Source organism: Bison bison, unplaced genomic scaffold (assembly GCF_000754665.1).
Source record: "Bison bison bison isolate TAMUID 2011002044 unplaced genomic scaffold, Bison_UMD1.0 scf7180017864309, whole genome shotgun sequence".
In the NCBI taxonomy this organism is placed as follows: Eukaryota; Metazoa; Chordata; class Mammalia; order Artiodactyla; family Bovidae; genus Bison; species Bison bison.
Window position 1 is genome coordinate 2918764 of NW_011494881.1, and position 12802 is coordinate 2931565.

At 38.9% G+C, this 12802-nt stretch overlaps 1 protein-coding gene across 4 annotated transcripts in view; it reads left to right on the forward strand.

The window, feature by feature from the left end:
- The window catches only part of TET1 (tet methylcytosine dioxygenase 1), a 138521-nt gene that overhangs the window by 33102 nt on the left and 92617 nt on the right, over positions 1-12802 (forward strand). For all 4 annotated transcript variants that reach the window (XM_010852179.1, XM_010852181.1, XM_010852182.1 and 1 more), the window contains exon 3: positions 11475-11528. In XM_010852179.1, the coding sequence (XP_010850481.1) occupies positions 11475-11528 (54 nt within the window). The remainder of the gene's footprint in view (positions 1-11474; positions 11529-12802) is intronic.

The window sequence follows — 12802 nt, forward strand, 5'->3', positions numbered from 1 at the left end:
CATATAAAAAACTGAATCACTTTGATATGTACCAGAAACTAGCACAACATTGTAAGTTGACTATACTTCAATAAAAATTTTAAGAAAAGAATTTTATAAGCTCATTTTACAAAAATATAATTTTTTGACAGGAATCAAATATTTAAACTCTTTGAGTTTGCCAATCCACTGCTTCTGTATTTTAATTTCAAGGTTACAGTCTTTTTTTTTTTCTAATTTTATTTTATTTTTAAACTTTACATAATTGTATTAGTTTTGCCAAATATCAAAATGAATCCACCACAGGTATACATGTGTTCCCCATCCTGAACCCTCCTCCCTCCTCCCTCCCCATACCATCCCTCTGGGTCGTCCCAGTGCACTAGCCCCAAGCATCCAGTATCGTGCATCGAACCTGGACTGGCAACTCATTTCTTACATGATATTTTACATGTTTCAATGCCATTCTCCCAAATCTTCCCACCCTCTCCCTCTCCCACAGAGTCCATAAGACTGTTCTATACATCAGTGTCTCTTTTGCTGTCTCGTACACCGGGTTATTGTTACCATCTTTCTAAATTCCATATATATGCGTTAGTATACTGTATTTATGTTTTTCCTTCTTTACTTTCCTTCTTTCCTTCCTTACTTCACTCTGTATAATAGGCTCCAGTTTCATCCACCTCATTAGAACTGATTCAAATGTATTCTTTTTAATGGCTGAGTAATACTCCATTGTGTATATGTACCACTGCTTTCTTATCCATTCATCTGCTGATGGATATCTAGGTTGCTTCCATGTCCTGGCTATTATAAACAGTGCTGCGATGAACACTGGGGTACATGTGTCTCTTTCCCTTCTGGTTTCCTCAGTGTGTATGCCCAGCAGTGGGATTGCTGGATCATAAGGCAGTTCTATTTCCAGTTTTTTAAGGAATCTCCACACTGTTCTCCATAGTGGCTGGACTAGTTTGCATTCCCACCAACAGTGTAAGAGGGTTCCCTTATCTCCACACCCTCTCCAGCATTTATTATTTGTAGACTTTTGGATCGCAGCCATTCTGACTGGTGTGAAATGGTACCTCATAGTGGTTTTGATTTGCATTTCTCTGATAATGAGTGATGTTGAGCATCTTTTCATGTGTTTGTTAGCCATCTGTATGTCTTCTTTGGAGAAATGTCTATTTAGTTCTTTGGCCCATTTTTTGATTGGGTCGTTTATTTTTCTGGAGTTGAGCTGTAGGAGTTGCTTGTATATTTTTGAGATTAGTTGTTTGTCGGTTGCTTCATTTGCTATTATTTTCTCCCATTCTGAAGGCTGTCTTTTCACCTTGCTAATAGTTTCCTTTGATGTGCAGAAGCTCTTAAGTTTAATTAGGTCCCATTTGTTTATTTTTGCTTTTATTTCCAATATTCTGGGAGGTGGGTCATAGAGGATCCTGCTGTGATGTATGTCGGAGAGTGTTTTGCCTATGTTCTCCTCTAGGAGTTTTATAGTTTCTGGTCTTACGTTTAGATCTTTAATCTTAAAGGTTACAGTCTTTTAAACCATCTTTCTAGCTCTTTTTTTTTTTTTCTTTCCATTTTTAGTTTCTCCTTAAGAAACTTTTACCCTCCCTGGACCTCATTCCTTTCTAAATTCTGGTCTGGTAATTAATTCTACACTATCATGGTAATTTTTCACTCTTCTATGCCTCTATGCAAATGTTTTTATATTTTGTGTATTTTTTCTTTGTCTTAAGCAGTTGTTCCAAATTACCAATTCTGTTACAACTGGAAGTGACAGTTTCACATTCTCTTCCCCACGCCCCAACACCCCAGCACAGAATTTTAGTGTCCTGAGCAGGGATTGATCCCAGCCCACGGCAGTGATAATGCGCCAAATCCCAACCACTTGCTGTAGGGAACTCCCTCATTTTCTTTTAAACTAATAAATGTAAGATTAGGTTATATTCCATGGTGAAATTAGCATGCCCTAACTCTATCAGAAATCTTGTTAGTATTAGACTTATCTGGGAGAGGTTCCAATGTCCTGAAATACTGTTTGCTTGAATACCTCCATTTTTATATTAAATGAGTTTTTACTGCTCAATACCTTGTTTATTTGTACTTGTTTTCTTAATTAATGACAGACATTGTTCTCTGTTGCTACAGTGGAACACCTGGAAGTCAGCTGCCATACCATAAGCTTTTTCATAGCCATTATAGCATTTAACCCTAATGTCAGCTTTGTCCCTCATGGGGACAAAGTCTACGGGAGGCTAACTTGCTCAAGGTCACACAGTTAATAAGCATCACTGGGATCTGGATCCCACCAGAGTATGAGATGGTTAGATAGCATCACCAATTCAATGAACATGCATTTGAGCAAACTCTGGGAGATGGTGAAGGACAGGGGAGTCTGGTGTGCTGCAGTGCATGGGGTCACCAAGATTTGGCCACAACTGAGCAACCAAACAGCAACAACAGGAACATACTGATCTTGTACAATATCATATTTTAACAATATGTGTAAAATATATTATATTTTATAAATATTTTATTATTATATTTTATTATAGTATATAAAATAAATTATATTTTATGTGTAATATAACATCTTAAGGTGAACAGGGGGCCTGGAGGAAAGAATATTTTTGTTTCAAAAAAATCTAAAGTAATTTCTTTCATCACATGCATAGCTACGATTAGGGAATTTTTAGGTATACTGGTCATCCCCCCCACCAAGTCACTAAGGCTTCATTATGATTATTAGCAAAAGTAGCCCTATAAAAATATGGGTATATATTTCATCAAGTTAGAAACAATCACAGCATCGATGAATGCAGTTTGACTTACTCTCAAGTGATGTGCATGAAAGAATTGTTGTTATGAGCAAGGAAAATACCAATTCATAGCTTATAAATATCTAGTAAAAACATCAAGGGCCATTTATTTTAAACAACAAGAGCTACTGTGCCTTTTGAATAAGTATTTTGAAATCAGGTAAATCAAACAGATTTGGGAGGAAATTGCATTTTCTCAACTGGTCGTTAAGAGTATCTATGGAAATGCCATTATAATCAGTTAGGTTAAAACAGTCCTGATAATCATAGACAAGTTTTTCATTTAAACTTGCACAGTTAACACAGGTAGAAGTTTGTGCTCCATACCTGTTATCTAAGGTGCACTGTAGTGAAAAATAACCTTTTAGTTTTCCTGTTATGACAAATATGTCTCCTTCTGATCCCACAAGGTATTCCTAAAGGGCTTTACATTGCAAAAGCCCAAAAGGATCCCTTCAGACAGTGAAATGGTACTCGCAAGTTAGAAGAAACGTCTCTGTTAAGAATATCGAGAATCATTTATTTTAAACAAGAACTGATGTGCCCAGTATTTGGCTATCAAGAAAGTCAAACAAACTTCAGAAAAAGACTAATTTTAGGCATTCTATAATTGTAGATATTATGGGTTCCATGGCAAGTTTTCTGTGTTTTCTCTCTACCTGAGTTAATTTCAATGCAGAAGTTATTCATTGAGTCAGAGATTCCACAGGTGTTAAGCAGTGCCTCTAATATAGTTGGTGTTCTCTGTTCTATTTCTGGAATGAACAAAGGAAGGACTTCCCTTTCTCCAACCATCAGAAGCATCTGTCTAGTACAACCAGTTACCCAGATGAAAGACTGACATTTTTAGGCAGACAAATCTTTCTTCTCCAAATATTGTGTGGGACTCTAGTCAATTAGCTAAAAAACTAAAGACATTAACCCTTCTGGAGTAACTGGCCTCATCTCAACAAAAACCTACATACACTGATTTTCAAAATATTGCTTTTCTTTGATTAGGAAACTTAGTTATATGTGGGAATTTTAAACAGGTAAAATACAAGGGTTTCAGGTCTGGGATAAACCAGTCATTTCTCCTTGTGCATGCTCAGTCACTCAACTGTGTCCACCTCTTTGTAATGCCTTGAACTGTAGCCCATCAGGGTCCTCTGTCCACAGAATTTTCCAGGCAAATATGGGAGTGGGCTGCTGTTTCCTCCTCCAGGGATCTTCCCCACCTAGGGCTTTGAACCCATGTCTCCTGAATTGACAGGGGTATTCTTTATCACTGAGCCACCTGGGGAGCCCTTAGTTCTCTTGAAAAGGTAGCTGACATTTGTGATGAACAACTTAACAGGAGTATCATTGTTAGGTTTTGAAGGGACCAATAATGGAAAGTTGAAGGTTGAAATAGAAACATTTGAAACCTGAATGGTATAGAATTAAAGGTTGATTACATCTCTTCATATGCATGCTTAATGACCAGCCGAAGATGAAGAAGCTCTAGACAGTCAGCAAAATCAAGACTAGGGGGCTCAGACCAGAAACTCCTTACTGCAAAATTTAGACTTAATTGAAGAACATAGGGAAAACCACTAGGCCATTCAGATATGACCTAAATCAAATCCCTTATGATTATACAGTAGAAGTGACAGATAGATTCAAGGGATTTAGATCTGATAAACAGAGTGCCTAAAGAACTGTGGACGGAGGTTTGTAACATTGTACAGGAGACTTGGACACGATCGAGTGACAACAATAACAACAATGCCCAAGTAGTAGTGCATCTATTTACATACATTTCTCCCCATAGTGTGACTGTCAATAGCCACAGTGCTCCCAGTGTCCTTGAACATGTTGTTACCTTCATCTGGGGCACACACCTTTCTTCTCTCCTGTGTTTAACCAACTTCTTACCTATCCTTTGGTCTGAGTGGAAATAAATGTCACATCCTCTAGGGAGACTTCTCTAGTCTTATATAGCTTTCTGGGCTCATCTCCATTCTATACTACTTTATAACTATCTATTTATGTGTCTTCTGAGATGGTACATTCCGAGGGACTGGAGGGCAAGCCCAGAACATGTGTACATATTGAGAGTGCCCAACAGTTGTTTATAAAACAACACTATTCTTTTAAGGATTTTTGGTTATTAAATTGGGGAATTTCATTGTAAAAACATGAATTAACAAATGAGGTTGATTTTCCTAAATTTAGGAGACACCTAGGTCTGACTTTTTAAAAAACAAGTTGTATGTGCGTAAATGCTTTGAGCTTCTCAGTGAAACAAAATATTTTTAAGATTTTGCTGTTAGATCAAAAACTGAGGATACAAGGTTCTCTAGAGTCAACTTTCAGCTTTCTTGCATGATGTAGAGAAGGAGCCCAAAGGTACAGAACTTCCTTTAAAAACAAAGAAACAAAGAAAGATTTCCAGAGTGTTGAGTTCAGTTCAGGGCAGCTTCCCTGTTCTGTTAATTGAACTCTGGGACATTGAAACACAGGCTAGGAGGGATGAGTGGATGGAAAGCATTACTCTATTCGTATACCGCCTAGTCTACAGATACACTGCATAAAAGCAAATAAATAAGTAATATTAATTATAAAATATAGGACAGACTAGCAATAATAAGAAGGAAACTTCATCTTATCATTCACAAAGGGGGAAATTTTTTTTCTAAATCACAGCATCCTTTGTGATTTGATTTTGACAAAAAAAGCACATAGATGATGTTATTGGATTTCTCTGTTCAAATTATGGATCTAGACTGTAATAGAGGGAGTATGATTGTCAGTTTTAAGTTAGCATGAAGAACCGTTGAGAAGAAATTGGGGCGAGGTGATATTTCAGCCCCATTTAGTCTTGGGCATTATGGTTCACCTCATTGTCAACTGCCCTTGCTTGGCAACTGCAGAAGATCACTTTTTGTTCACTTGTTCCTTAGTTCTAGCTATTGAAGAGCAGTTATTTTTACCAGCACTAAGCAGGACTGCTAGAGAGAATGCAGTTGGGTACTAGGGAGACCTGGCCCCTTAGAGAAGAAAAGGGCTACTGTAGATAAGCCTCAGAGAAGGAACTGGGGGAGGAAAGCACAGGGAAAGACTGTGCCTATAATCCAGGAAGACCTCCAGTGTTAGCAGTTCAGGTTCTTATTTCGCACATGAAATAAAATCAAACTGATTTTAAGATCTCCATTAGAATTGTTAAAGTATGAGCTGCTCTTTTTTTATTCTTGTTGATTGAAAATCTACAAAAGATGGTACTTGGAATATCTTACCAAGGTTTCAGTGCAAAAGCCATGAGTCTCCCAACAGTATGTAAGAAAAGAAATATAAAATGATTTCATGGGAGATGAGACAATAGCTTATATTAGAAGGATTTTGTGCTGCAGAGGTGTCAATATTGGGGCATAGTGAATAACTCTTGAGATTAATTTAGAAGACTCCTCCTAGTCAGTATTTGTATATCTAGTTTCTTATGGGTGCAGAATTCCTTATGTTTAGAAATAGAAGTAGGATTTTGAAATTACTCATAGATTTACCTCTGAGGGCAAAAAATACATTTTTAAAAAGTACACCTGATGTAATGTTAATTTAAAATACTAGTTAAAATTTTTTTAAATTATTTATTTGTTTGGCTGCGCTGGGTCTTCATTGCTGTGTGGGCTTTTTTCTACTTGTGTGCACAGGCTTCCATTGAAGTGGCTGCTCCTGTTGTGGAGCAGGAACTTTGGGGTACAGGGGCTTCAGTACTTACAGCTCCCAGGCTCTGGAACACAAGGTCAGTAACTGTGGCACATGGGCTTAGTTGCTCCATGGCATGTGGGATCCTCCCGGACTAGGGATTAAACCCATGTCTCCTGCATTGGCAGGAGGATTCTTTACCACTGAGCCCACCAGGGAAGCCCCTAAAATACTAACCTTCTTGAGCTGCTGTTCTAGGCTAGAAATGATGCATGTGAGTGTTCTTTTTTTTTTTTTTTTAATATAATTGATTTTAAAAAATCATTTATTTACAGTATTAGTTTCAGGTGTACAACATAATGATTCAATATTCTTATACTGAAGGGTATGGTTTCGAAGACAGTTCCTTTAAGGTTATTTTTTTAGATATTTATAAATGTCTATTGTTGAGTACTGAAAATGAGAAGTTATAGAGAGAGCTGTGTAAGATGGTTAGGTTCAGGCTCAAGTTCTAACTGGCTATGTAACCTGAGTTAAGTAATTTCACTTCTCTGGGTCTCACCTTTTAGATTTATCTATGACCTAAATTTTCTCCGATTTTGTTTATTTATTTATTTGGCTGTGTTGAGTTTTAGTTGCTGTACGTGTGGTCTTTCTTCATTGACGCGTATGTGGCCTCTTTAGTGGTGGTGCGCAGGCTTAGTTCCCCCCTGGCATGTGGGAACCTGTGTCCCCTGCATTACAAGGCAGATTCTTAACCACTGGACCACCATGAAAGTCCCTGATACTCTTTTTTAATCTCTGTAATCATGTGATTTTGGGGAGGTGGGGAGAGAGGGGTTTAAATATTTATTATTTGGCTGCTCCGGGTCTTAGTTGCAGGGTACAGGATCTAGTTCCCAGACCAGAGATTGAATCCAGGCACCCGGCATTGAGAGCACAGAGTTTTATCCACTGGACTACAAGGGAAGTTCCAATTATGTGATTTTTTAAGAGTAAAGAGATAGAAGTATTTTGTAACATTTGAAAGAACCTAGTACACGTGAGTTAATTACAAAATTAAATATCAACTCATGCAATGAGTTCCTTGTGATTAGGGTTAGGTTGGAATAAACAAATAGACTTAAGTAACAAAAATCAGTTCTGAATAAGTAGGACTACAACATCATGTTTCTTAGTTTCTGAATTTATCATTCAATAAGATCTAGTTGTATGCATTTTGCTCTGAATAATAAGAGAGTGGAAATGGCTCTCTTGACCTCCACTTTCTCTGCAAGTAATTTCTGATTATTTTCTCCATCAAAGCTCACTATCACCTAAGCCTTGAGCTGAGATGGATAAATCGCTAAGTGTAGAATTTAGAACAGATGGTCACAACCAGTAGAGGCTACCAATGTATTCTGTATTCAAACAAGTACAGATTTTCATGGTGTAGTATCGGTTGGATATTCGGAGTTAATGTTAGCTATGATCACTTCCATTAACTCTCATTAGCTGGGATGAACTTTGGCTTTATTTATTAATTCATTTTACAGAACACTGCACACAGACCTTTGATGTTTGTTTTGCTTAGGTTATCAAGTGGAGTATTATGCAGTTTCATGAGTATCCCATGCAGTGAAAATGCCTGCCCATGGGGCTTTAAAAAAAAATGAACTTCTCACCAGTGTGGATATTTAGTAGACCTAACACCCTGATCCTGATTTTATTTTTATTTATTTTATTTTATTGAGGCATACATTATGGGTCACACAGGTAATGAAATTATTTAAAATATATAATTATGGGAATTCTCTGGTAATACAGTGGTTAGGACTCTGTGTTTTCACTGCCCAGGTTCAATCCCTGGTCAGGGAACTAAGATCCCATAAGCCATATGATGAGGGGAAAAAATATATATATATCTTAATATATCATGACCACTTTACTAAACAATGAGCAATCAACCTGAGAAAATGTTCACGCTTTAAAAAATTTTTATTCAGGTATTCAAGGGGAGAGACATAATCTTTAATTGAAATGGAAAACACTTTAAGAAATAAATGTAGGACTATCCTTGCATGTCTTGTTGATGGGAATGCTGCTGCTGCTGCTGCTGCTAAGTCACTTCAGTCATGTCCGACTCTGTGCAATCCCATAGACAGCAGCCCACCAGGCTCCCCCGTCCCTGGGATTCTCCAGGCAAGACTACTGGAGTGGGTTGCCATTTCCTTCTCCAATGCTTGAAAGTGAAAAGTGAAAGTGAAGTCACTCAGTCGTGTCCAACTCTTAGTGACCCCATGGACTGCAGCCTACCAGGCTCCTCCGTCCGCCAGGCAAGAGTACTGGAGTGGGGTGCCATTGCCTTCTCTGTGATGGGAATGTAACATGGCAGAAAAAGAAAAAAGTGGCTTGGCTGCAGAAAATAGTTTGGTGTTTCCTCACCCAAAAATTAATCAAAATTTTCATAAGATCCATTATTTCTACTCCTAGGTATAAATTGAGAGCAGGGACTCAAACAGATACTTGCATACCCAGTGTTATTCACAACAGAACAAATATTGCTTGATACTACTTATATGAGGTACCTAGAGCAGGCAAATGTATAGAGACAAAGTAGAACAGAAAGTTAACAGAAGGTAGGGAGTAGGGAGTAACTTCGTGTATACACTTTGTGCTTGGGATGATGAAAAAGTTCTGGAAATGCAAAGTGGTGATACTTGCATAATATTATGAATATACTTAATGCTACTAAATTATACACTTTAAAATGGTAAAAATGTAACATTTTTTGTTTTCTATAATTTACCACACACACACAAGCCTCCAAAGAGAAAGAAACATAGGGCTAAAAGGTTTTGCACCCATTTTCAAATCCTGTTATATTTGGTCCTGTTTTTGACCCATTTCATGTTTGCTTCATTCCCCACAGAGAGCTTTTTAGTGTGGGCTCAGTGTGCTTGAAGTTGCCGTGGTGAACGTGGTTAGGTTACAATCCACTGGTTTTGCTTGCTTCTTACATTTGTTAAAATTTTTGAGGGTGGATGGGTGGGGGTGAGGTAGTTTAAAGCGGGAAAACAATGCATGTTAGATTTCCCATTCCAACTAGAAAAGCGTGCTTTTGTGGCAAACCGAAAGGCTAGGAATCAAGGGTGATGAAATACAGGCTTTCCGGCCCTCACTCTGTTCCTGATTTCTGGTTGTGGGAATCTGTTCTGAATCCAACTGCAAGTGGAAAACCCATCTTTGGCAGAGCAGCCAGAGAGGCCCTCCTGCCAATCCCCCAAATGTGCTGCTGAGACTTTGGCCCTGTGAGGATGGAGCTGAAGCTGTCTTCCCGAGATCTGTGCAGCTGTCAAGGTGGCTGTGATGGCACTGTGACTGGCCTCTGCACCGAATTTTGGCAGTGACCTTGAGACCTGCCAGCTCAAACAGCTGTCCTGGTTCTTTGTCTATTGCCATTATTACTTGTCCAAGGGGCTGAAGGGAGGGGCTAGACTCCTCTGGCTCTGTCCTTCCCAGAGTCTGGCAAGTTCCAACTGTGGTGCCTTGCTCTCCCAGTGCCTGCCACCCACTCGGCATGGGGGCGGGGGCAGGGGGTAGTCCAGGTGTGCTGAGTGTGGGTGGCTGCTAGTTCTACCTCTGGCTCAGCTCCCAGTCCCTGAGAACCAAGTGGCCGTGTCTGATCATCAGCCCGTGCACAGACAGGCTCCACGTGGGGACCTGCTTGGCAGCTTTGTGGAGAGATGCTCGGTGACAGTTGAAGATCTTGGAAGGTAGAGGAGCCAAAGGTGCTTCTTATGTCCCAGAAGTATGAGTCCACTTTCTGGAAGCGACAAATTTCTTGGGGGAAATGAAGGTCATCAGAAACATCCAGAGCAAGAAAGAGAAAGCTTTTTGAAATCGCCAGCCACTCAGAGTGGCAAGTGTATTCTGAAAACTCCTCCCCTTTCCCTTGTCCTCATCCTGTCCTTTTCCTTTTAAGCGGCTTTATTATTATTTTTTAATCTGCCTTTGTCATTGGACATTTATTGACAGAAATCAAATTGCTGTGTTTCTGGGCAAAGCGCCGGCTGCAGAGAGGTGTGGTTCCCGAGGAATGAGACACGCAGCCCAACAGCTGAGCCTACAGTGTCCTCACATAACCTCCCTGCCTTAAATATCGCCAATATTTAGCCTTGCCTTATAAAGTAAAAATGCACAATACCTTCCAGAGTTTCAGCAAGCCCAAATGCCCCCCTCAGCTCAGTTATATCTCCTGTATGTTGGAGGCAGGGCCATGCACCCCCACCACCCCAACCCCCCCGCGCAGACCTGCCCTCGGAGCCGCCAAGAGGTTACTAATCAGGGAGACTCCGCCATCGATCCGATGGTGGAGACCTGGGGATTTGTGTGCATTGTTTTTGCTGAAGCCTCCTGTGATTTCGGCGGGACCAGATCCTCTGCAGCGAACTCCATGTCGCAGCTTGTGGCTGCCTGTGTCCTGTGGTGAGAGCGGAGCCGCACAGGAGATCCTTTGTCTAGGAAGGCTAGGCAGAGAAGATCACTTTGGAGTTGCTAAGCTCTGCATTGCCATTGGCTGCACTCTTTGTGGGGCTGTTTTTGCAAAAGGCATGCCCAGCACGTCTACAGTGCTGGCAGGCCAGGGCTGCCTTTAAACACCATGATAATAATACCAAAAAGCAGTTTGCAGAACTGTTCCACTGTAGAGGCTTCCTCTGCAGAAGCAAGCAAGATGGCTACCTCGTGGGCTTCGCTGTGAAGAATGCAGAGGCTAATTAAGACAGACTTTAAGGGGAAAAAAGGGTATTTCCCTACTTCATCTTTATGCAAGGCTTTTTTTTCAGTGACTTTTAAAGTATACATTTTACATAAGCTCTTTAGGTTCTGCCTAGCAAACATGTTGATGATTTTAGATGGGATAAGTAGTTTTATAGAGAAATAGCCAAAAAAATTTGGGGGGGGTGTGGGAGCTAATTTTTTTTTTCTCTTAAACGGAGGCTCATTTTGCAATTTGATTTTTTTTAGGTTGTAAAGGAAAACAAGAGGCCCCAGAGGGAAAAGAAGCCCAAAGTTTTAAAGGTAATCAGCTATTGATTAAATCATATTTAATTTTTTTCCATTTCATATAGTATTTTTCTGTCACTGAGGGGTAAATTTGGAGTACAGTGGATATGAGTTCTCCCAGATTTTCAGTAGATATATGAATTTTCACTCAACTAAAGTGTTTTATCTCTTTCTCTTTCTTTCTCTCTTTTTATATGCTACATAATGTGCATATTAGCATCCTTTATTTTCAACTCCACACAAGTCTGCAGAAGGAAAACTTTATATGCAAAGTGTTGTGAATAAAATTTGTGGCTTTTTTTGTAGCTCTCTTTGTAGCATCTGCATTTGTGGTGTTGCACCAGTGTGTAAACTTAAGCTCTTAAGGAGAAAGACACTATTTAAAGTTGACAGCTATGATCCATTGTAGTTTTAATAGTCCTTCCATTAGACACTATTTTAAAATGTGTGATTTTTCTAAAGGAAAAGATGCTTAGAGGTTTTATTTCAATTTAAAATGTGTAAGCCATTGAGATTTTACAGCCAAATTACAATTGCTTAATCCCAAATTCTCATTATATCATCTTTAATTTTGGCATTCATGAAGCTGTAGGAATGAGTATGTTTCCTTTATTTTCTGTAATTTGCCTAATGAGTATTTAGTAGTTACCTAATTCAGTTATAAGCTAGCAGTCTGTGTTATGAGCTTTGTCTGGTATTTAGCAGGGTTAATTTAAAATCATATACACTACTAAAAGTTCAAGGCTAGCTTTAGTCTAGTAAATAGGTGCTTATGTGTTAAAGGTTTCAGGTAGTATGTTGTTATTCTGAATGTAAGTATCTTGAGCAGGCAACCTTTTTAATTCAAAAAGACATATTAAGCAATAAAATGACTGGTCTTTAAAAGTATATTGTGTATATATAATTAAAAATATCTTATCCTAATCTTAGTTTTTCTTTTGCAAATAAAGTGTTGGCACTCAAAGAGGAAGAACATGTTTGAACTATGGATGGGACACATTTTTTTTCTCATCTGTTTCCTCAGTTGTATACCTTGAAAATGCTATTGACATGCAGAACCAGACCTTACATTGCTTTCTAATTTGTCTGACCACTTCAAGTTTCTGCTTCCTGTGTGTACACAGCATTGCCATGTACATTTTTCATCAACCAACAAGTATTTATTTAATATTTACCGCACAGTCAGTTGTGTGCTAGGCACTGTGAAATGAATGAAATTGCTTGGCACAAATTCTCACTGGGCTTAGACAAATAGAATACTGGTTATTTTCAAGGTAAATTAAACCCTT